This window comes from Rissa tridactyla, chromosome 8 (assembly GCF_028500815.1).
Source record: "Rissa tridactyla isolate bRisTri1 chromosome 8, bRisTri1.patW.cur.20221130, whole genome shotgun sequence".
Classification (NCBI taxonomy): domain Eukaryota; kingdom Metazoa; phylum Chordata; class Aves; order Charadriiformes; family Laridae; genus Rissa; species Rissa tridactyla.
The window spans coordinates 16,118,967-16,143,985 of NC_071473.1; the positions used below are offsets into that span (position 1 = coordinate 16,118,967).

General features: G+C 40.1%; 2 protein-coding genes across 5 annotated transcripts in view; one reads left to right on the forward strand and one right to left on the reverse strand.

Moving 5' to 3' along the window:
• The window catches only part of KATNIP (katanin interacting protein), a 60,102-nt gene extending 55,959 nt beyond the window's left edge, over nt 1–4,143 (reverse strand). For both annotated transcript variants that reach the window (XM_054213177.1, XM_054213178.1), the window contains exons 1-3: nt 3,912–4,143; nt 3,225–3,301; nt 1,337–1,506 (exon numbers count right to left, since the gene is read on the reverse strand). In XM_054213177.1, coding sequence (XP_054069152.1) covers nt 1,337–1,506; nt 3,225–3,286 — 232 coding nt within the window. In that variant the 5' untranslated portion in view covers nt 3,287–3,301; nt 3,912–4,143. The remainder of the gene's footprint in view (nt 1–1,336; nt 1,507–3,224; nt 3,302–3,911) is intronic.
• A 65-nt stretch (nt 4,144–4,208) lies between these two features.
• Nucleotides 4,209–25,019, forward strand: part of GTF3C1 (general transcription factor IIIC subunit 1) — a 44,797-nt gene continuing 23,986 nt past the window's right edge. Inside the window, exons 1-18 of one of the 3 annotated variants that reach the window (XM_054213173.1) lie at nt 4,209–4,451; nt 5,074–5,283; nt 5,457–5,633; nt 6,613–6,756; nt 7,312–7,408; nt 7,859–7,982; nt 11,524–11,682; nt 12,334–12,449; nt 13,962–14,286; nt 16,067–16,278; nt 17,032–17,171; nt 19,004–19,157; nt 20,142–20,245; nt 21,585–21,769; nt 22,134–22,409; nt 22,643–22,788; nt 23,190–23,287; nt 24,903–24,999. In XM_054213173.1, the coding sequence (XP_054069148.1) occupies nt 4,231–4,451; nt 5,074–5,283; nt 5,457–5,633; nt 6,613–6,756; nt 7,312–7,408; nt 7,859–7,982; nt 11,524–11,682; nt 12,334–12,449; nt 13,962–14,286; nt 16,067–16,278; nt 17,032–17,171; nt 19,004–19,157; nt 20,142–20,245; nt 21,585–21,769; nt 22,134–22,409; nt 22,643–22,788; nt 23,190–23,287; nt 24,903–24,999 (2,985 nt within the window). In that variant the 5' untranslated portion in view covers nt 4,209–4,230. The remainder of the gene's footprint in view (nt 4,452–5,073; nt 5,284–5,456; nt 5,634–6,612; nt 6,757–7,311; nt 7,409–7,858; nt 7,983–11,523; nt 11,683–12,333; nt 12,450–13,961; nt 14,287–16,066; nt 16,279–17,031; nt 17,172–19,003; nt 19,158–20,141; nt 20,246–21,584; nt 21,770–22,133; nt 22,410–22,642; nt 22,789–23,189; nt 23,288–24,902; nt 25,000–25,019) is intronic. The other 2 variants (XM_054213174.1, XM_054213176.1) reach the window with 2 other exon arrangements.

Below are 25,019 nucleotides of genomic sequence, written 5' to 3' on the forward strand. Positions count from 1 at the left end.
TTCTATTACAGCTGCTGCCACAATACCCCTACACAGTTTTTGGACCAAAAAGTCAAAGACATTGCTTTACACCCTCTTTAGCTACCTAAAGGTATACCATCCCAGTGTGACAGAGTACACAATTTCCTTCTTTTTCCAATATCCAAGAACATGAACTTTTTTGCATCATTACACACAAGTTTTTACTTTCATATACAATAGTGAAACAAGGTGACCAGCTGATTCCCCATCACCATCCCGGATAACCTGCAAGAAATTATATAGTAGACGGCTAAGCCTGAACACAAATTTGAAAACAAATATGTAGCCAGTGTAGCAGGAAAACAGAGACAAAAGAGATCAAGGTTAGAGTCATGGTTAGAACAGTTACTGAAAGAAAAATTAGTTTCTAGTATTGTTGAGATTAATAAAATTCAATCATAATAAATTATAATATTAAGTAACTTTTAAAAGTCTTTGTCTTCATTAAGTGAAAATAAAGCTTAAGCAGACACTATCTACACAGCAACAGATTAAAAAGATATAACCTGTCTCTTAGAGTGTAACAAGCATGAGGATAACAGACTAAGGTTGGTAGAGTGCTTTGCACAGGGATTTAGTGAAATCAACTTTATTTTCTTTATGCTAAATCGATTAGAAGGCCAGTAAGCCCACGCTTTATACCTTTATATATGCAAGATTATTCCTGTCACTACATTGCTCTCTCTGACTGACAGAATTAAATTAGAAATAAAATACACATTTTTAAATAAAGCCAGCTAATCACTTGCAGAAAATGGGAAAAATTTTCTTTACTTCAAATATTTAAATAAAGATTAGCTGTCTTTTTAAGACGACTATTATAAACATAATTTATGAGCTTAATGCAGCTATTACTGGCTATAATTTGATTATAGTCTATGTCATCAAATGTCATTCGTCTACAGGACACCAGACTTAGATAACACTAAAGTCCATCATATTTTAAAGCCCATTAATGGTGTTATGTATCAGACAAAGGTATGCCGTTATTTCACACTGACAATTTATAGACATTTCTAATCTTCTAGTTTTAGTTATAACAGTTTAACAAATGGAGAGGCGAGGAAAATAAACTTTGGAATAGTTAGGGATCAACTAAGAAATTGATAGGGTGCTGCAGAGACCATTCCTTACACACAACGGCTTAAACAGTCTGATGAACGAGTCCCATGGAAGTTCATTCCACCAGGCCCAAATGCTGCTGCCCCTTACCACAGACTAACCAGTAACCTCACCTACTGAATTACAACTCTCATGAGTAAATGTTTAAAATAGTTCTAGACTGCAATCTCTGTAAAACTCTCGCATAACTCACCATTTGTCCTGGTGGCCTTTGTCTCATTTTTAAGGCAGCCATGTGAATTGCATTTTCTGCGGTAATTTCTCAGCTCTGAATTAGCTCCATTCAGATACAGAGAAAATCCTTGTTCTAACTGCTCCAGTTTTATTTGTATAGGATCTTTTCTCTTTAAACGTCTCAGTAGCCTGAAGTAGAAAGGATAATAATTCGTCATTACACAGAGCATATACAGATGTCAGATTAGTGATAAATACAAAACCACTCAATGTCACAAAGCTAAAAAAATATGTTCATAGTTCAAACAACAGTTTCAGAATATAACTTCAAGGACCTGTTCCCATTCTGTAATGCCTGCACAAGTGCACGCTGTGACATGTTAAGTTTGACCAAGCCTCTCCATTCTGAGATTTTTTTTCTATGTTGTTTCTCATTTCACATTATTTTTTCCATTTGGTATTTAGTATATCTAACCTTTCTTCTTGAGAATATTTAAGAGTTTTACTTAGAATCATAGAATTGTCTAGGTTGGAAGGGACCTTTCAGATCATCAAGTCCAACCATCAACCTAACACTGACAAAAACCACTACTAAACCATATCTCTAAGCACCATGTCTACCCGTCTTTTCAATACCTCTAGGGATGGGGACTCAACCACCGAAACACCTTCACCAGACTTTGCTATTAAAGCGCTTAAAAATGGTCAAGTTTTTTTTGATGGAAAAAAGAAAAAAAGAGAAAGAAAAAAAGATTATTTGTGTTTTGGAACTTGAGGGAGAAAACCCCCCAGTCAATGATGCAGTTAGAGATACCAGAAACTTAAAGTCTGGGTAAAATGATATAAAAAAAACCAGATCCATTTCAGTGAAACACCTACCCTCCCTCTTCCAAGTCTCATCTTCCCTCCTGTCAGCATGGGTTATGCTCAGTCCATCCTAATTCCTTCAGTGAGGTGACACGCAGGCCAGGAGGTTGGGGCCACGTGGAGGACAACTTCCACCTGCCCCTGCACACTGCTTCCTGGTTTCCCTCTGACTCCAGGGTGGGTCAATCCACAGGCCAAAGTCCCCCAGGTGTGTATCATTAAATAATAATAATTAAGTAAATCCTTTTCTAAAACCACTTTAGGAGATTATATACGAAAGAAACCTGTGCTCACAAAAACTGGCTGTTCTTCTAACATAATTGTGGCTTTTGTAGGTTTTTCGGTTGTTTCATCAAACCCTGGAGTTTGTTATAGATTTTGAGTAAAAATCTTATGCTTTGTGGTAAAGGAGGGAATCCAGCAAAAAAGTTCTGTAGGCCCTTCTGAATCAACCTATGAAATTCATCTGCCTAGGGTACAATGACCATAAGGTTCATACGGCCGACATTAAAAGAAATGTTTTAAATTTGTTTGAAAGATACTGAAGTTTGCAAAAGCCACCTACATGTCCTTATCTCCCACCTTAACAGAACATGACTTTGCACATTTAACTTTAGCAACTTTTGCATGCAATTTTCTGTATTTCTGACAACATAAAAACCTTGCCTCATAACAACATCCTCACAGTGTGAGCTGCAAATTACTTCTGAATCTAGAACCTCTTGTTCTATCAACAAAAATCTTCCCTGTAAGCTATGGAAATAATAACTATTTTATTAATAGATTTAGCTATATTTTAAAGCATGATGAAGAAATACCGTGATCTCCTCTAGAAATAAGAACTCTGATGTACTTGACAAACAAACGGAAGAAGAGAAAATCACCTGAATGCTTTAAGACACAGCAACTCAGGCTTTGCATCACAAGTTTAAAAACCAAGTTTTTAAACTAATATTCACAACTGCTGAAATTAGATACTATATTAGATAGTAAACAACAGATATTTCATACTCGATGGTGGTAATAATTCTGTATCTTACCGGTTTCTCTGCTGAAGGGATATTAAGTATTCATCATGCTTTTTATCAAAGTCAGTCACCATATCCTTAATATAAAGCTGAAATGAGAACATAATTGTCATACTGAAGTAGAAAAATGATTTATTGTAGAGGAATACTGGTTTTGCACCCTCAACATACAAGAATGCTATAAACTGAAAAAACCTCCTTCAACAAAGCATAAAACTGTCATTGTAGCAAAGCTCTTGAAGAACAGAGGAAACACTACTTGTTTTATTTATTCTTCAGAACCTTTCACAATCTACTGAAGAGCCTAAAAATACTAAAACTGGAAGGCATATGCTATAATGAGTTTATAATTGAAGAACTGAAAACTAAGTTGATTCTGGGGCAAAGGCTGAAAGGGCCACGCCCAAAGCCCACCTGTAGGGCTTTATCCCTTAATTACTACTGCTCACGAGGTCAGTTAATTCTTGACCTTACTCACTGCAGAAGCTGTATCCGTTTAAAGTGTTTAATTAAACATTTTACCTTGCTTGCCTTTTAGGAAATACGAACTTTTCCAGCAATTTGCACCACATACCCCAGAGCCGCTGCTGCACGTTGTGGTAGGCTGCCTTCTCATACACTCAAAAGTTTAAACTTGCCGCCCAAACATTTAATTTCGTTTTGTGACAAAGAAAAGAAACACCGTGTTCTGCCTCTTACCGACTAGCAGAGCCTCTCTGCTAAAACACTGCCCCTTCCCGCGCCCTCGCTGAGGGGAGGCGGCGCTGGAGCTGACTTCTCTAGAACCCTCCCCAACGACCAAGCTGGGCTTCGGGACGACCTCCCCTGAGGCACCGAGCTCAGAAGAAACACAGGGGCAGAGCCCCCGCCGGAGGGAGACCCCTCACAGGACAGCAGGGAGGAAGGGCCGGACTAGGCCGTGCCGCCGCTGCCCCGTTTGGCCGTTTCCTTGGTTACCACTCTCGGGCGGTGACCTCACTTCCGGCGCGCCGGGCCGCACCCGGAAGCGGCGGCGGGGATGGAGGCGCTGTGGGCGCTGCTGGACGAGGTGGCCCTGGAGGGGCTGGACGGCATCACGCCGGGTGCTCTGTGGTACCGCCTGGCCGCCCGCTCGCCGCCCTTCCCGCTGCCGCTGGAGCCCGCCACGCAGCAGCTCCTCTGGGCCGCCCTCAGCGCGCAGCCTGACATCAGCTTCTACCTGCTGCCGCGGGCCCGCCCGGCCCTCCGCCTGCACGACCGGTGAGGGCTGCTCCCCTGAGCGGAGCCCGGCCCAGCTGCCCCCGCGCGGGGCGGGAGGCTCGGGGAAGGCTCGCCCCTTGGGCGGGATACCAGGGGCCTGGTCCTCCAGCCGCCCCGGTGGCCCCCCGCCGCCCCCGCTCCTTCTGAGGAGCCGGTCGGGCCTTGCTGAAAGCAGCTGGTTGGCGGCAGGCGAGGCGGAGCGGGGTTTGAAGCCCGTATAGGAGTCCTGGCGAGATTTCTGTTCTAATGACTGTTTACCGCTTCGGCACAAGCAGATCTTATATGTCCCAGTTCCTCAGTGTGGATGTACCTGTTGTTTTCCTTTCCTGTAAACTAATATTTATATATATTATTCTCATCACTTCAATATATACGTGAATTCTTGAAGATCAAATAATTTATTCGCCTTCTCCTGCTTCATACACTCTGCCTGCTGATAAGCTTTGCTTGTACTTGAGGAGTGCAATTCTCTTCTTTATGTTTTTCCAGTTGAGAGATTTCAAAAGAGTTTAATTCTTCTAACATATTTCATAGAGGTATTAGCATTGTTTGTGACAGTATTCTGTTTCAGTTCTAAATTCCCCTTGCTTGGTTAAATGTTGGCGCTCTGCTTTTGTTTCAGATATGAAGAAATAGACCTCGAAACAGGGATACTGGAAACCAAAAGAGATCCTGTTTCTTCAGATGATATTTATCCTGTCCACATGATTTTGGATAATAAAGATGGCATACAAGGTTCCTGCCAGTATTTTAAAGAGAGACTAGATATTACTGATCAAATAAGGAGGAAGGATTTGCAGCCATGTTATACTTATACAGAAGCTGTTGAAAAGTGAGTGAAATCCTTATCTGGCACTGAAAGATTTTTAACTTAAGTTTTAAAATTTAGTCTTCACTTAGTTTGTGCAGATTATATCAAGAATGGTGTTTGGGGGGAGAAAGTGATTGAGAGCTCTGTTTTTATGGAACTAATAATAATTTATTACTTTCCCTTCTGTTTCTTAGATGGGGGGAGAAACTAGTCATTGTTGCTTCCCAAGACCAGCGTTACAGAGCTTTAATAGGCTGGGAGGGGGATCCTGACTTAAAACTCCCCGACTTCTCCTACTGTATATTGGAGCGTTTAGGTCGTGCTAGGTGGCAAGGAGAGCTTCAGAGGGACCTTCACAGCGGGGCTTTCAAGTAAGTTTATATCTTGCTGTATGAATTAAATCATAGCTAAGAAGTTTCCACTGGTTATTTATAAAGATCCGTCCACTTAAGAATTTCTGTGTATTGATTTAAACTCGTATCAGTATTGGTAGTGTCTCATCCTTGCTACCAGGAGCACTTGGTTCTTGGAGCCTGTATTCCTAGAAGTATTCTGGTCTCTTCCGTGAGTTCATTATATACTTCCTGGTATTTTCTCATGGGACCAGAGATTGTCTGTGGGGTTAACGCACAAGTTTCTAATTTGTGGAAGTTCGTGCTTTCTCTAAATCACTTTTTCTTCAAATTTGGGATGGAACAGTGAGTTTTATTTCCTTTTCTAAACTGCTGAGTAAGCATCTTATCCTGCACAAGTTCTGAAGACATTCTTGGGTGCCCACCTTTTGTCCACAGCATTTGCCCTGTGTGACCTCTTCCTCTGTATGACCTGAGAGGGAGCCTGAGTTACCAGCTCCCAAACTAGACCACGTATTCTCTTGATGGAGGAGCATTACACAGCCTCTTAGGGAACTTCTGGGTCTGTATTGCAGTGCTGGAGAACATTAGCATTCCTGTTAAGGATTTGCTGCTTTTAGGAAATGAAGTGTATGTAGCTCGCAAACCACACCGGCATTGGTTTTTGCTGCTTAGGAAGCTCTTGTAGATAACTGAGATGATGGGGGCGGAGGGGAAATCTTCTGTGGATACTTTTCTGTCACTGCAGTGGCCTGAGTCAGCTCACCAAGGAGTGAGATGGATACCAGAGCTCTCTTTAATTGGATTAACTATGAAAATCAATTTCACAGGTTATCTTAATTTGGGCACTTCCTAATTTTGAGATTGTCAATTTGAAAATTAACATATATCACTAAGACCATAGGTAAATTAGGAAAAGTGTTTTGTGATACCGGATAATTAGAATTTAATTGCAGAAGTTCTTATGCCTATAGATATCTTGGTGTCTTTTCTTTAGAGTGGATGCTGGAAAAATTCATTATCACCGAAGAGTATTGGACAGAAATGGTCTCATAACAATGCAGTCCCATGTCATACGACTACCAAGTGGAGCACAGCAACACTCAATTCTTCTACTTCTGACTCGTTTTCATGTTGATAGGTATGTGCCACTCAGGTGTTTTACAGATCTCCTGAGTAGACTGTGACCTTTTACTATGAGGAAAGCTTGCTTTCTTGTCACAGACCCTTGAGATCCTTCTCAATTTCTTTATTAAGTCCTCTTCCAGATGCTGGACAGTTAAAGCTTACTTGTCTTGGGACTGTAAACAACAAGGTATTCTAGTGCCTGTCACTTGCCTAGAGAAGCCTAACTCTTCTTATTGTAGCACTAATCATTCTGTTAATTTTGAGTGTTCTCGCTTCAAACCCATCTCTAATAGATTTTTTTGTTTTCCTATCTTGTTTATGGTTAGAACTTGTGCTTCTGTGGGTTGGCAATGAAGTAACTCGTTGTTCCCTCAGCTGGGGTCTCTTCTTAGTGTCAAATTCTCTCATGTGCTATTCACAGAAGGAAAACAAAACTGCAATTCCTAAAACAATCTGAGAACACTTCAGCATACTTTCTCTAGTGGCTGACATTTCATAAAGGTACAACTCATGTTTATAAAGTTATATGCATGCTTACATGTAAAATAATTTTCTTCATCTTGATTAGGAGGAGCAAATACGATATTCTGATGGAGAAGCTCTCAAGTATGCTAAGTGCTCGTTCAAACCAGATGGAAACACTAGGAAACTTGAGGGACGAATTGGTGAGATTCATTACTCTCTGTTAAATTGTCACTCACTTAGATGATTAGTATCAAAGGCTGTTGTTCATACTGCCTTTAAAGTTGCACAGTATTTTGGGGTAGGGTCTCAGAAGAAGGATCTTAACCCACTAGATCAAGTTACTGTTGCTGTTCATGATAAGCAGGGAGTTCTATTTGATCCACGATTTTAGAATTGTTTTGTTAATGGATATCATCATACAATTCTTACTTGCATGATGCTACTGCTTGTTTGGATGGTGGAGTTGAAGAGATAGAACACAATCCAGAAGCATCTCATGCTCTGTCTGCACTAGCAGGCTTTTAAGATCCTTTTTTAATATCCTATCCCAAAATACTGTCTTTTAAGAACAGGCAGTATCAATGCTTTTGATGCTAATCACCTAGAGGTGATTGGGCTACAATGACTTTCGCCATTTCTCTTTGCATTAGGGTCTTTGTGAGAGAACTTTCAAACGTCTCTATCAGTATATGATGAATGCTGGCTTAGCCAAGGTAGTGTCCATCCCACTACAAGATATACACCCCAATGGAGGACCCTACAAGACAAAGAAAGGTAACTAAAACTGTATTTTTGCTTTCTTTTTATGTAATTACATTGATGCCATTCTATCTATAAGCTTCAAATCTGAAATTAAAAGATGCATAAAGGAAACTCTGTCTATGCAATTATGTGGAGAAGTGTGTTAATAAAGCTAGCACGCCGCAGCCCACTTGAATTAAGCGTTTGTTCCAGGTCTTTAAGAAATGGATGCAGGAAAGTCTGTTGCATATCAATGTAAGCTGTTGCAGTGGATTGTGACTCCTAGTAAGACTGCTCAAGCCAATACAAAGGGAGTAGGGACAAAGAGCAGTCTGCTGACCTCTCACATTGAATGCCAAGTCAATAAACTTGACAAAAATATATAAAAAGCTATATAAAACAAAAAAGACCATTATGAAATAAGAAGCTAAAGAAACAGATTATCTTAGTTATGCCTTTTGCTGAAATTATGACTTCTGATGAATATCATCAGAATGCAAAGTTTTTTTCTGGAAAGTTTCATATCAAATTATGAAAGTAAGCTTCTGCAGCACTGCCTTGGAATTATTTCAGTAAGCAAGGCAGCCAACAACTACTATTCAAAAAAGCCATAGTCTACTGAGGGTTACTTTAATGCATAACCACCTTTGAATTCAATGTTAATAGGTTTGCATGAACTGCTGATAACTTCCAAATGTGTAGTGGAAAGACAAAGAAGAGCAGAACTGTGTGAAGAAAGGGAACAAAAGAAAGCAGCCGCTCTCAGAAAAAGATGCAGATAAAACTTGTGTGGGGGGAAAAAAACTACGAGAAGTAATAATAGAAAGTATGAGGAAGGATAGTATCACCAATGGAATTAATGCAATTGCTTAAGGAAATCTAAACCAAGTCTTTAATCACAGAAAATCCTAAGGAGCAGATTTGCCAGGGTTAAAAAGTAAATAGTTCTAAAAGATGAACAGTGTGTTTTTTCAGAGATGTAGTGAACTGTTTGTGGGGAAAAACATGTGATATGACCTAAACATTGCAAATTATATAGTCTTTGTGAATATGACCTAAACATTGCAAATTATATAGTCTTTGTGAATAGGAGTGATCATGAAGGAAGACGTGAAAGAGACAATAAAAGAGTGAGAAATTCCAGAAGACAAAAGTGAATACCAGTTACGTGAAACTGAATTAAGGCTCTTGATAAAACAACAAATTTCTTCAAATCTTGTTAGTCTGGGGGAAGGAAATCTCTCTGTAGGGAAATTGTATTATGAACTAAGAGAAGCAGTGGTCAAAAGTAGGTACAGCATCTAGCATGGTTTGGAGACAAATCTTCCATGTTGTACTGTATAAATAAAGGAATGATTGAACAAGTTCATTGTCATGAAATATACACGTCCACCTCCTTCCCATAAGAATATCAGAGGGAGTTTTACACAGGAGAATTCATTTAAGTTCAGAGTTTCAAGAAGGCAGTGGCGATCCTCAAATATATTCTAGAATGGGTCAGTACACAATAAAATATATAGGGAAAATTATCATCAAACTGTTACAAAATCTGTATGGTACATTTTCTGGTCTGAGCAAGTGTCTCAACAGACAGTGGCTTCTATGAGAATGATACCTGTAGCCACACCATTATAATTCTCGTTGACACAAACCTAGGTTCTCTCTTACACCGTCTTTAAGTAGGTTATGTTACACTGGGCTATATTTGCTTATACTTCCTCACACCGAATTAAGTTTCTGAGATGTTCTAACGAGCTGAAGACATTTGCAAATAAACCCCAAAAGACTAGATAGTATTCCTAAAAGATGGAGTTTATAATCAGTAGCAAAAGCATCCAAGTCCGTTTATAAACTTGGTGTCAGTCCACAAGGCAGTAGATGTTTCATATTTTGTCACAGATTGGACCAATCCTGTCCAATCCTAAGGGCAGCTGCACTTACTACTTAAGTTTGACATGAAAAATGCCACCTGATGAATCTTTCACTTGAATGATAATTCCATTTTACAGACGTAAAAGCTGAAAATCCACATAAATGCCTTCAAAACCACTAGGTATTAAACTGGGATGAATTAATAATAGCTGGTTTTCATTGGAGATCAAGATAGTTTAATCTCTGGAGTTAAACAGGAAAGCAGATAGAAATATGTGGAGGATCATCACTGAGGATGAAGACAGAGCATCTGCTATGGGAAGTACATTACTGGGCAGCAGGAGCTAAAGTAAAAAGAACTGGTTGGGTTTTGGTAGTTTGTTTGTTTGGGTTTTGGTTTTGTTTTTTTTTTTTAATTTTTAAATAGTGCATCAAGTGAAAATTAATAGGCTGCAGAAGTACAGAGGATGTGATAACAGTGCCTGCAGCCCTACCAAAATGTCAGCACTTAATTACTATCCTAAGCAGCATCTGAGGATACTGGCAGGGAAAGGATTCAGATTGAGCAAAAATAATGGAATCAGCTGGCCTGGAGCTCAGTCACATCATTAAGTTACTGTGGATTAACTTCATGTCCGCTGGGCTTCAGTTACTGATCGTACATATGAGTTAAGATAAAATTCATTAACTGAAACCTTAATGGTTTCAACTAAAGCTTTCTACCTGGCGTTTTTCACAGCAGGGCTGTACCAGAGGAGTGGAGATTGGCTGTAGATGTTCCCAGCCGCTGCTGCAGGATGCATTGGCTACTTCTGCAGTAGCTGCTGAATCACTGAGGCTTTAGAAGCTGGCAGTGTACACTAACCTAGTTCCAGCTTACCACTGGTCTCTTAAATCGTTCAGCAGGAGCTGGATGACACTGATGATAGTGGGTCATTCGTATATCGGGGAGCAGGATGGCTAGAGCTCTCCTGAAGTCATCTGTCCCCGCTCTTCTGTGAGATCCCAGAAGGGTAGAGTAGGTGGAGAGTTACTGCAGCTCGGCCAGCGCACAGTAACATGTTAAGATGTGGAATTGAATCATGTTTGAGATTCTTGTGGCTGGTGGGCAGCAGCGTGTTCTGTCCTTGTATACAACAACCTTAGATTTTGTATCTCCGTTTTCGTTGCACATGATTTTAGTATACCGTATATGTTAATAAACCTGGTCATTCCCTAGGTGCAGAGATTAGGACTCTGGACAAGAAATCTTGTATCTCTTTTGTTATGTCATTTGCATTTATAGAAAGTTAAAAAAAAAATGCTTTGAGTGTTGAAAAAAAGGAGGGATTTTATCCCCAGTGAGTGATGTCACAGTCAAATCTGTGTTCTGAGGAGTAGTTCTGTGGATCAGCACTTAGTCCTTTCATTGATTTACTTGTACTATTGAAATTCTCCTGTTATTGCGGTGTTTTCCATTCTGCTCATAAATCACTGTATTGGGCAGTCCTAATGTTGATGCAGACAAGTCAGTATTTTGACAGATTCGTATATAGGGAAAAGCTCTTGCAAACCTTTCCTAGAAATAAGCAGTTGTCTTTGGTCGTTTGTGTTCCTTGTTGCACTATTACTCCTTTGTGCTGCTGAAAGAAATAAAATCCTTTAAATATGCACGCACCCCCAGCATATTGTTAAGAGTTGTTACTAACATTTGTGTTCACAGGCACTGATGTCATGGTCCGTTGCCTTAAATTACTAAAGGAATTCCGGAAGAAAATGGAAGATTATCATGATGATGATGAAGAGGAGATCATCACAAAAGCTGTTCCGCCTGTGGATATTGTTTGTGAAAGGGATATGCTAACCCAGGCTTACGAGCTAAGTAGGTGATGTAGTAAGACACGCTAAAGCTTTTTCTCACTGTCTTCTTACTCCTTGTATGTATAAAGGAAAGGTATATGTTGGGGGCAGGGGGTTAAGTTCTGATTGCTTTTAGTGTATCAGAAAGTGTCAATTTTTCATGGAAAAGATGAGCTTTAGGTCCAGATTAGGCTGGAGCTATAGGTGCTGACACCTCTTACCCCCTCCCTGGAAGTTTATCGACTATTCAATGCCACCAAAATAAGACAGCATGGTAGAAACGGGACGTTGTGGTGGGATGAAAAAAGGTGATGAAGAAAACAGTGTTCCTTCTTCCTCTGCCTCTTTTCCTTTCATAACAGAGAAAATATCTGACTCTGTAAAGCTGTCATGGAAAAAATTCCCCCTGCTTTTAATCTGAAGCTGTCACTGTCAAGGCTTATTCTCCTGGGGCGCTGCTTCACATAAAATTGTGTTTTATGACAGTATTTGACTCTATATTGTATATTTCTGTGAAAATGTCTTTAGTTGTCAGTGGTAAATGTTAAATTTTATAGTCTGGCATAGGCAGTTATTCAGAGCAAATATGAATGTATATACAAATGTATGTATGTATAATTCAGTCAGATTATTTCCCTGAGATGTTTTCTGGTTTTTTTTCTTTCTGAAACAGTTGAAAGTAGGGGAACCAAAGGTATTTCTCAGGCAGAAATTCGCTTGGCTATGAACGTGGGGAAGCTAGAAGCAAGGATGCTCTGTCGCCTTCTGGAGAGGTACAAAGTTGTCAAGGTAAGGTTAAAATAAAATAATTTAAGTCCTTATTCAAACTGGAGATACAGTTGTGGTTGCTGTGGTAGGATGTTATAACATTGTTAACCTCAGACCATGGAAATGGCAGGGATTTGAGAATTGACAGTGAAAGAGTTCTGGTAAGATTGATAAAGGTATTACTTCAGTTGAGGAAAAAGTATACAAGAGAAGTGTTCAAAAAGTACTAAAATTTTAACCTACTGTAATCTGAGGACTAGGTCTAGTTGTTAGAATGTAACATATCTGCTGTCCGAGCATATCTTTGCTTTATTGCTTCCTGGTTAGCTGCCTTGACGTTTAATAGTTCGCTCACCCAGACGTGTGAGTATTTTACATTGGTTTGTCGCTTAAGTAATAAAGCTGTGGGAAAAAATGCACATGGCCTCATATTCGCTGTCTGTACTGAGAGCACGTTCCAGAGATCCACACCAGCTGGTGGGATTCTGCCGGACGCCGCTTCACGACGTTCTGGAAAAACACCGTTCCCAGCGCTGTGACGCAGATCTGCCCTCCAAAAACAGACAGGGCAGAGAAACGGGCCACAGCCACTTACCCAGTCAGTGGTAACCCAAGTGACCTGGGGGCTGGTACTTCATGGAGATGAACATAAATGTCTTTCAACTCAAAATAGCCACTTTGCTTCATTTTTGACTATTAGACAACTTCTATTTTGCAAGATCCTCTACTGAAGGATCTTGTTGGAGACCCTCTGTATGTCTAAAATACCAGCAAATTCTGGAAAAAAACCAGTTACTCTTGCAGAGGTTATGGTGATTAAACTCCTTATTTCCAGATATTTCAATTTTTTTTTTCATTTCAACAAGACAAATTCAGCTGTCATTTCTCGCATGCACGCACTTGCCCCTTTTCACAAAGGCAGCATAATTGCACTCTTTCCTCCATAGAGATTTTTTTTTTTTTTTAATAAGATCTTGTCATTTGGTAAAAAGTTCTATAGAATTAAAACCAAGCAAACTATATAAACCGTATATCTAAACGTACTTTTCCCTAAGTCAGTTGCGAAGATGAAATCTTCCCTTATGGATAGTCTGTTGAGTTTCTAGATACTTGAAAGCACCTTTTGTAGTAGACAGGGCAACAGAGGTTCCACTCGAGTCTGATTCGCTCTGGTAATTTCTGCATTGCAGTTATTTCACAGGAAATTTTTTCTTAAAAATAAAATTGATTTCCAGCATGAATACATATAGTTTGTTCTTCCTTAGACTTTTCTACATCCCACATAATGTAGGCGTTTAATTCTAGTATGCGGGTGAGGCAGTTTTATTGATTTTTCAGGCATGGTATTTCTTTTGATTTCTATATGTTAAGGTTAGTCAACATTTTTGTTATTTAGGAAAAAATGGATAATAACATGATATCTCTTGATGTGAGGGGAGAAAGTTAGAAAATTTTCCAACTGTTGATGCTGGACAACAGACCGCAAGAATGGAGAATTGAGGTGGTAAAATAACGTTCCAACTGTTTCTTTAGGGTTTTATGGAGGATGAAGGTCGGCAAAGGACAACAAAGTATATTTCATACATTTTTGCAGAGGAGAGTGATTTAAACCGTCAGTTTGAGAGAGAGAAGGCCAGGAGTGAGCAGTTAGCTACAGTTACTTTGGCTCTAGTGCCAGAAGATTCCCCGCCTGTGGAAGATGTGTCTCCTGGAGAAGATGACACTTTGGTCTCAGAGTCTGACAATGAAGAAGAAGGGAAGGATGGCAAGAAGAGAGGAAAAGGTCAGAAGACCAGCTCTGATTCTCTGTTGAAATTAAGTTTCCAAGATGATACCCATCAGTCAACAGCAGCTAAAGGTAGATCATGAATCTGACATTTGGAAAGAACCTTGCATTTTTCTTATGGATCCTGTTATTAAAGAAAAAAATCATATGCTATTAGCTTCCACTGAAGTTTTTGATCGTATATTAATTTTTACAGTTATTTGATTATTTCCATGCTTTTTTGATGTTCTCTTTCCACCAAAAGTGTCATATTTTGGAATACTGTAGGTGTGGTTATCTCTGGAGATTCTTAGGGCTGAAGCGTGCTCTGGTGTTTGTGTGCGCCAGAGAATGTTTCTATCATCAATCACAGGGAAAATAAGTCTGCTCCTCCTTATCCCCGCATCATTTCTCCCCTTTTCCCTATGCAGACGAAATGGGCTCACACCCCTTGCTCCTGGGATAGTCAGTTATTTTTTGGGTGGCTTGAAGAGCTGAAATGATTCTGCAGCGGGTCAGGCAAATTCCTAAAGTGTTGCAAGGAAGGAGGCAGGAGTCTGTGGCTAAAAAAGAGCACAGTGGGGAGCCCGTGATAGCTAGCAGGCAGGGTGGCTTAACCTGCTGAGACAAACAGCATCCTTGGGTAAATTTTGTATCTGCCTTGGATGTTCTATGATGAACTGACAAAGAATCTGTCACGGTTTCTGTTTTTCATAATATCTCATAGCTCAGGCCGTGCCCATCAGAGAGCACCATCTTGGTAGAGCTCGAGCTTTTAAAAAAGTCCTTGAAGAATTCAGAAGGGATTTGAACGCGCTTTGTCTTTCTTGAAACACTGAAATATTTCTTGAAATGTTTTATTTCTTCTTTAAAAGGTGGGCTGTGCCTCTCATTAAAATGCATCATTTCATGCCATTGGAGATGTAAATGTCATCTTAGGTGTGGCAAATAGCACAGGAGCTGACAGACCAGCCGCTTAATTGAAACATATAAAAATTCTTCACCTTTTAGCTGTGGTTGTTTTCAGTTGGAAATGTCTGGTATCAAGCCTTAGAGTCTGTGTAAAATATCTTTGTTTATATACTGGTGCAAACCTTCCAGCAGGGTGGATTTACGTAGAGTAATACTGACTTCTCGTCTGAAGCCAGAGAAGATGGTAACTAACTGCTTTCAAGCAGCAATAGGTTTGGGATGAGTTAACCCACAGCCTTATTCATCTAAGCATATTGTAACAAAAATGTCTTGTCTCCTAAAGCTAATTGCTTCATCTTTTTCTTCAGTTATTTGGAGCATCTTAATGTGAAAGCTAATAGCCTTTTGGGGATGTTTTAAAAGCACATCTTTGGTTTATTTATTTATTTTAACTATTTGAATGCTCCTACAACTGCTCTGATAAGCTCCAAGGGAAGAGATGAGAACAGATCTCCATTTCGTATGTAGATTATCTTTGCAGTAATACTAAATCCTTATTCTCGTTCTGCTTTGAATTGGAAAAGTCAGGTTTCTGGCAGAACTTGAGAATCTTTTTGACAGAAACTCTCCTTTCTTCAGGCAGCAGTTTCTGGATAAGCTAATCCGGCCCTTCGAGGTCTTCTAAGTCTGCCTAGGAAGAGGCTTCTGCTTGGAGAGAATTATTTGATGACAGGGAGTTCACTTTTTTAAAAATCTTTACTTTTGGAGACTGAATGCAGTCATTCAGAATCAAACTACTGCTTCCAGCAGGGTAGAAGAATACGTGAAAAATGTATAAGAATGGTTTTAAGTGCAGTTACCTGGGTGTATGGGGGAGGAAGGCCTTTTATAGGGGGAGAAGCTGAACATTTACAGGAAACTGAGAGCAGAACAATTACAAGGCTGTTTGCTCTTAAACCAGGCTCAAAGCCAACAGCTGTGAAGTCTCAGGGAAAGAAGCTGCCCTCCCCTCAAATTCTTGAAGAGCCCGAGGAGCTCCCAGACAGCCTTTCGGGGGAGAGTACTACTTTGGAAACTCTAAAGCAGGATTCCAATCTTCCCACCTGTGCTCAGTGCACCGATGAAGATGGGGATGTGGCTGTGGTGGAGGAGGTCAGACTTGAGGACCCTAAGGTAAGATCACATGTCTTAATATTTTCTTGTTTGTATGGCTGTCTGAGCTAAGTTATGAACTTTTACAGCAAAACTCCAAGCTATAGTTTTTGTATTAATTGATGGGATTATTTTGTTTTGTTTTGTTTTTTTAATTTAATTTCAAAGTACAGTTCTATTTTGGCTGCATTGTATAAGTACAGATTATTCCAGGAGATAGGAAGGTAGACGTCTGAAATACAGTTCTGGGTTACTTCCCTGGTGCTCTCCAAATTCCCTGTGTTGACTTAATGTGTGCCATCACTTAATGTCTGTCTGTGCACACAAGTGCTGCATATCATCTCGTCAGTCTGCTCTAAACCAGGAGGAATAAATGGGCTTCAACATGAAAGTTGCGTAGCCTCACTGCTGCAGGGCTGAACCTGGGAGAAGCAGCCTTTCTGAAAGAGGTTATGTTGGCTTGGACTCAGCGCGATGTTAAGGCAGTTAACGGCTCTCTAGGCCAAAACTCTCAACTCCAAATGGCTCAGAATGTGGGATGGACAGAGAAAGTGCATAAAACTCTGCATCTAACTACATGGATATCATAGTTTCTGCCTTGGTTCCCTGCCTGTGAAGGGGAGATGAAACATAATCCCCATCTGACTAGTTTGTTACAAATAAATGCATCGAAACTGTGAATTCCTCAGATGCTACTGTGTGAGGAACCAGTGTTGGGCTAAAGACATTGAATAGTATGTGTAAAATTTTTGTTTTGTCCGTACTGTGCGCTAGCAGATGGGTGGCCAAAAGAAGGAAAAGCGTTCCAAAGCTACAGCAGTGGAGAGATCTCATGAAACATACAGGCTGCTGAAGCGCCGAAATCTCATCGTGGAAGCTGTTCGGAACCTCCGGCTAATTGAAAGCTTGTTCACGTGAGTCCATCTAAAAAGAGCGTACTAGGAGCCTGATGCATTTTGGTAGCAGAAGCACTACTTTAGCAAGCAATCTGTATGCTTGTGCCATTGGTGTCTTTTCTTATCCCTGATGGCACTATATGCGATAATGTTGGAAAGGATGGCACAAGGAAGGTGTGGGGTGTTGAAGTTATACAGAATCTTAAAAATTGATCAGCTGTTTGGAAGTTCTCTGCAGATAATTACACAAGTGAGTTTTTATACAGCATATGTCCCATAAATGGAAATCAGAGAACTTTTTTCACCGTTCACAGTATGGCAGTGCTTGGGGCCACATAGTAAGATACAGTGCTTCCCTGCTTGAGGATTCTTTCCTCTGTATAAGTTTTATTTCCACATCGTTTCAAAAATTGTTCATGTGTTGTTCTGTCATGGACTGTAGAGACTCATGTCTTTATGTCAGTCATCATTGGTCACCAGGATTCTAGCAGGGTCCCGGAAGTTTGCTTTTTTTGCAGTTTTATGTGGTATCATTACATGTCTTCTCCTGATGCCTTGTCTGGACTAAAGATACTTCCCGAATGTTATAACGTCTTTCAGCCTTTTAAGATTCACCTCCAAAGAGAAATGGAAATTCTGGTGCTCTCCTGGAGTCCCAGCTTCCAAATTGGCAGGACTGTGTGGTCGCAAATAGGATTGCACCATCCATCTTCTGTGTCAGCACATAAGATCCTGGCATGTCAATGCACATAAGATCCTGGCATGTCAATGCACATAGGGCTGCCTGCTATAGGAATTTAGTATGAAATCATGTCCTTATTTTCCTCTGGTTTGAGAATTTTGAAGCCTTCTGTCACTTAGTTCAGTTGCAGTGTTGTAAAATTAGAGCCTAGTCTTCTGGCACCTGCTTTATCACTGATTCATGTAGTCACATCTAAGTGCAGGCCCAGAAGATATTTCAGGTCTCACTGTCCCCTTCAGTGCTGCCACAGGTAGCTCACAGATTCCCTCAGCACTACTGAAAATTCTGCCCCTCCAGAGACTCTGCCAAGGAAATTTGCTGGTGTTGCCACTGCAATTATGTTAGTTACCGGGAGTGGTAGTCTTTTGAAAAAGTTGGAAGTCCACGTGTACATTCACTTATTGCCTCATTCCCTTAATACCCTCCCCTTTTTCAGAATTGACTCTCCAGGCATGAAAGTGTCAGGGTTTGAGGTATTTGTGAAAAAGTGCATGAAAACAGGCATTAGGAGAGTAGGGTCTGAGTGCACTCCTGCAAACTGCTACAAGGGAAGAAGCGAGCTGGCTTCAAGTGATGGGATGTGTGTATCTGTATTGTGAGTGCATCTGTAGTTTCTGAGCTCTGAACGCCACTAAGTAAACTCCTTCTGCCTCAAGCTGAACTAAGCTCACAAGTGGAAATATAAACTGCTTATCATAGAATCATAGCATGGTTTAGTTTGGAAGGGACCTTAAAGACCATCTAGTTCCAACCCCCTTGCCATGGGCAGGACTCTTTTAATCACCACTTAAAAAAAGCCGTAGGTTTTTCTGACCTTAGGGAGGCTGGATTCATAATGGCTCTGTAACCATACACAGAGAAATCTGGCATTGAGCATTCGCTGCCATCGGAACAGCAGTCCTCATGGTAAAAGGATATGCTTGATTACAAAGAAAACACACCTGAAATGTAAGGCTAAGTTACCAGTTATCTACAGCAAAAGGCAAAAGTGACCAGTAATTGCTAGAAGGAGGGAAATACCCATTCACCCCACATCCTCTAACGAACTGCTTAAGCCCAGCCATGCTCCAAACTGCCTAAAATGCAAGGTGTTTTTTCCATCTTTTAGGCTTCAGAAAATGGTCATGGATCAAGAGAAGCAAGAAGGTGTCTCCACTAAATGCTGCAAGAAGTCGATTGTACGGCTAGTACAGAAGCTTGCGCGAGAAGGACTCCTCAGAGTCTATCGTACTACAGTCATTCAAGATGGGATTAGTAAAAAGGTGACTGCACAAACTCTGGCAGCAGATGCAGCTTTTCTCACAAGTTTCTGATCTATCAAAATGTTTCAGGCCGTTTTAATGAAATATATGGATGACTTTACTTTTTGTAGCAGAACCCACAGTCAAGCTGCCCAGAAGCTACATGTCCCAAACAAAGCTACTGTGAAAACCAGATTAGTGCTTTCAATTATTGTGCTGCAGATAATTGTGTGACCGAGGAATAGTCCAGAGATCAAAGTCTCTGAACTTCCTTTCTGAGAGCTGCTGCTGCCTATGAGTTATGCAATTCATGGTTCTCTCCCTGCGCTGTTGGGCTGCAACACAGTTCTATTTAATCCCCTTTTGAAAGCCAGGAGTGTATGAGAAATCGTAAGTTAGTGTCTGAGTTGAAATTTCTAGAATGCGATCTATTTTTTAAAAAACAAAAATCCACTGTTTTTGAGGTTTATGGAAGTAAAATGTCTGTGGTTGTAAAGCTGAGACTTGTCATTGCAAGTCTAGTGTGAAATGTTCATAAGCAGGGAGAGAATCTATTGAAAATCCCCTGCTGCACAATTACTGTAAAGCACATAAGAAATCTTACTATCTGAATTGTGTGTGTACATTCAGCAACAATATGTATTAGTTTGGCCTTATGAGGTATGGCTTCTCATTTATCCCTTTCAGCCTAATATTTGCAAGTTGAAGTGTCTGTTCCCCAAATATTTCAGATTTTAAAAACCCAAAAATCTGAGGTTTGTAGAAATGAAATTAACTCTTTATTGGTACAGAGACCATACGGTCTGGCCTGTTGCTTACTACAAACTAGCAATGGGAGTTTTGATCCAGAAATGTTAATATTCTGTAAATTAGTAAACCTTCATAGGTTTTAACCATTGTCCTACCATTAATTAACTGTCTATTAATATCTGATAATTTATGCATCTGATTAAGAGCCATTGTCTCCATAAATACTTCTTGTTTGTTTTCTGCTGCTCTGAACAGGTAGAGTTTGTTGTGCATCCTTCAGTGAGTCCTAATGATCCCCTTGTAAAAAGCGCCATTGAGCAGGTGCGTTTCCGAATCTCCAATTCGAGCACAGCAAACAGGCAAGTTGCAATGATGGTTTGTATGGTTGGTGGGGAACTTGGCTTATCCAGCACACGCAAAAAATATGCAGAGGAAATAAACACAAAGTAAACAAAAGAAAAATTAGCTGCCTCTTTAACAGTAGAGAAATCAAAGCACAAAGATGAAGCAAGATGCTGAATATCTCTCAAAGTCAGGAAGAAAGGAATTGAACTCTGATCGGCTGGACTTTAAGCTTTAGCTTCAAGATCTTGACTTCTCCATGCTCCTTTTGCTTCGCGTTTCGGAGAGGCTGTCCTCACATGGTGTCACACCCCCAGCTAGTCTTCTAGAACAGCCCCGTTTAAAGAGCTTCGCTTGTTCATGGAGAATGAGGCTTACCCGTGGCCAACACTAAAATGCTTAATTTTCAGCCTTTGGTTAGTAGCATATTTAGGCCCAGGTTAGGCCTGTAATCCTGGTGCCGCGTTTGAAGGAAATGTAGGGTTCGCCATAGCTACAGAGAGAGAGAGATGGGAATTAGGGAGAAATTCCCACTCTCTTTTTTTTGAGATTTAAGCACTTTCTTGTGTATGTGAGGTATGGGCAGATAAATCATCAGAGGGAGACTTCTAATTGAAGTATAGGCATAGACTTCTTAATTCGCAAAAGATTTGAACTTCAGTTTTTGGCAAACTTGCAAGCCTTAGGTAACTTTTACACAAGACTGCTTCACCTTTTACCTTTTAAAACATCGATAAAGGAAGATGAGCTGGCACTGATACCCGGCTGTTTGAGGGCTTTCTTAAGAGGAGGAGAATCTGAGGGTGTTCCACGTTGAAATTGTGCTTCTCAACACCTTAGTCATAAGTGTAGGCTGAGATTGTCACCCAAGCGCAAGTCTGCTGGGCAGCAGAAAACATCAGATTCATGGCTTTGGAGACAAAGCATAAAAAAGAAACACGATCAGGTAGCCTCATAAGGAGAACATTTCTCTAGGATGGGATTTTGGTTCCTTCTTTAGGGACTATTTATGCATTCTCAAATGAAAATCACAAGCTTCCATTTGCACCTTCTGCCTGAAAAGATTAATTTAAGAAAAGGAATTTCATATCAGTAGAGAATAGAGTTGTGTGTGTTGAATTCCATTGCCCAGCTTATCTTTTCAAATAAGCCCATAAAAGGACCTTTTGTTTTCTATCAAAATATTCTTATTCAGTATCATTTAGTAGGAGGAAGTGTTCACGGTCATCCTCCTTTCACAAAGAGGAGAGTTGCATTTCTTAGTTACCAGCCCTAGTGATGCCATCTCTGTTCAACTTGGATAAAATACGAGCGTCTGCTTAATTTTTACCAAAATGCTGTTTGGTTTTAATACAGGATTAAAGTTCCCCAGACACCAACATCCCAGGACCACGCTGAGGAAGAAAACCTGGGGCAAGAGGCAGTTCCCGATTCAGGAGAAACGCAAGAAAGCTCATGTAAAGCTGATAATAATAGTCGGGCAAGAAAAACTGATGAAAAAATGGGCATAACTCAGCTGAAAAACTACCACCCTGTTACAGGTACAGCTAACTTTGTGTTTTCTGCCATCTTTCGCTTTCCCATTTATTATTAATAATCGCTTTCAGATGTTGGGCTCATTTAAGGCGCAAGTGGGTTTTTTTTCTTCTTTTACGAAGAAAAATTGGGTTTACATTAGAGCAGCCTCACTATCCAATGTCTTCTTAGCTGCTTATTTTTTTACAATTATGAACTGGAGTATTTGCATTCACTACTACTTTTTTACCACTTGCCACACTATTTGCAACTTCTATTTACTTCCAGCCATCTTTCCTTACAGTTTTCTTCACATCACTTTTGCAGAGGTGAATATTTCTCCTGTTCTAATCCTGTTTTTATTTCTGTTTGGTTAATCTTCCCTCCCAGTGCCAGGACTTGGGCGTTCTCTTGGCTTTCTTCCCAAAATGCCCCGTTTGAGAATGGTCCACATGTTCCTCTGGTACTTAATTTATGGACACCCTTTAAATGGAACACACCAAAAAGGAGGTAGTGATGGCGAGAAGAAAGGCAGCAAACAAGGGCAGGATGGGACTGCAGCTGTGCTTGAAGCGCAACCAGACGGGACCTTAGAAATTATGACAACTGTGGTGAATCCTGAGATCTCCGCGCAGGAGACTGAAGCAGAGTTGTCTAATCATACAGGTAAGAAGTGGCACCTCCTGACTTTGCCATGGTTCAACACTGGGAAAAAAGATAAGTCTACTTCAAAAAAGACTGAAAATCAATGGTTTAGATTATTTTCAGGTCATTTTAGATTTTCAGATTTCCACGCTATGACCTGCTAAATGTGCTCTGCTTGAACACTCGCAGTAAAACTGTTACTATAACTGTTAGGTTTGTCCTGTCTGAGTCTAAGCCGGTGTTCTTGTCCCTAGTGTATGTGGATGATGTGTCCTGGATGCGCTATGTCCCTCCCCTCCCGGTTCACAGAGAGTTTGGATTTGGATGGGCTCTTGTTAGTGACATTCTTCTCTGCTTGCCTCTCTCAATCTTTGTTCAGATAGTGCAAGTCAGCTACAAGGTACAGTGCACTTTTTGTTTTACATTTGCTTTACTTTAAAGTCTGATGATATCAACTGTTCAGTAACAAATATCCTTTCGGTCTATTTTAACAAAACTAGCCATCAGAGAGTAGGTATTTTAGGTTTTTTACGGAAAAGTTAGTTGCTTTTAGTGTCACAATGAAAAAAAATTTATAGCTCTGTAATACTGCAAATTCTTAGGCTTATATTTTGCAAAGAGCTTTTTATAATCTCACTGAATCTTCTGCCTCGTTGATTAACAGGAATAATGTTTAAGGATTTTACAAAAGCAGTAACATTTGCTTAGAAAATATTTCAGTAGACAGTTCTGGTAGCAATGCTTGATACGTTAAAGGATAGTTACATTTTGCATTTTGATTAACTTTGAAAATAATTCTAGGTGGATGGTCTGGAAGATTTTTTAAATGATCCCCTAAAAAAGCACACTCTGATCAGATTTCTTCCGAGGTCAGTCCGACAGCAGCTTCTCTACAAAAGGTAAGCAGACGAGTCAAAGTAAATGGCTCTAGGGAGGAAACAACAGCGGTGGACTGTTTTCTCAGTTATTTCCTGTTTGTGTCAAAGAGAACTTTGCTACTTAAGACAAGGATCATCAATCTTCTAAGGACAGTGTGCCAAATTGTATTTTTCTCTCCCAAATAGAAGGTAATAAGAAACTAATAAACAATATTCATGCATGCTGTCAGGCAGCGTTTGAGAGCTGGAAGGTTCTGTCCTTCATAACTTATCAGCAGGATGTTACTTCTGTATAAAACACGCTCCTGACTGTGGCTAAATTCAGAATTTAATGGAGTCTAAATGTTGCTGTCTTTCATAAATCTTTCAGAAGATGCCGCGTTTCCCAGTTCCTGCTGCTCATACATGCCATTCAATTTCTACTCCTGCTCTCAGTGGCATGTCTGCCATTCTTTGCCATTCCTTTTGAGATTTTGATCCTTTTGCCATTCAAGTTGAGATTGGACTGAAGATAGGAAGGGAAAGCAACATTGAAGTGATCTGAATATGTGGAATCAACAGCACCACGTTAGTTTCCCCAGAAAGTCAATGCTAAATGGTGTGGATTTGGATGGTTGGAGGCTTATACAGCATTTTGCAAACCTGCAAATGTGTCGTTGGTGAATGAATAGTGAACAACATCAGCTGTCAAGACCTGTGGTCAGCTCAGGTTTGCAGTTCCTAACCTATTACTTGCTGAATCTTAGTAACAAGGAAGCTGGATTCATGGTATTTGCTGAAATCTGTAGGCCCCATCTGATGGGTTTATGCAGAACAGTATGCCATGTAACCAAGTTGTCTCTTTGCTCCCCCAATTCACTAAAACTTCTAACTCGGCCAAATTGCATCAGTGTTTCTAGGCTTCTCAAAATGATCTTTTTGAGCCCCAGAGAAAACTCCTGCCAAAGTAAAATTCCCATCGAACTGCACAGCAAAACTTAGACCTTAGTGAAGTTTCATGTGGGCAAAGCTAATTTTTTTTTTTACAAACTCTCTCTCAGAAACTAGATCTTGCGGAAGTTTCCCGCAACTTCCAGAATTTTGCCATGTAAGTAGATACGCAGCATGGGAAATGTTGCACTTTTTGCTCTGCCAAAGCTCTAAGCAACTGAAAGCAGTTTCTTGGAGCGGTATTTCTAAACAACCTTAACTACAAGGACCGTTGCCCAGTTCTTTATACGTACAAGTGTGAAGGCGTATCAGCTCATATTTAACAGTCATGTTTTCTTACTCATGTCTTCTTTTCATTACATAAAATTGTCTGCAGATCTGCTGGTGTTCTGACCTTGTTTAATTCATTCTTACATATGGTATTTCTGGCTAATTTTGTTCTTTGCCAGCAAAATTTTAATTAGTATTTGGCTAAAATATTGTGTGTGTGATTTGAGGAAAGGAAATTTGGAGCTTTGGGATATTATATATTTTCCATAGGCTGACAAAGCAAACAAAAATACCACTTCAGAAATTTTAAAACTGTAGTTCAAAAAAGCAGTGATTTCCTGAAGCTTCAGGTCACTGCATGGAAATGGGATGTTTTCTGCTATCATTTTTACTGTTTTCATGAGTGCTAATTGTAATACTCCTAATATTGCTGCAGGAGGTACATCTTTTCAGTGGTAGAAAACCTTCAAAGATTATGTTATATGGGACTGATACAGTTTGGCCCAACAGAGAAGTTTCAAGACAAAGACCAGGTAATTTTTTAAAACATTTA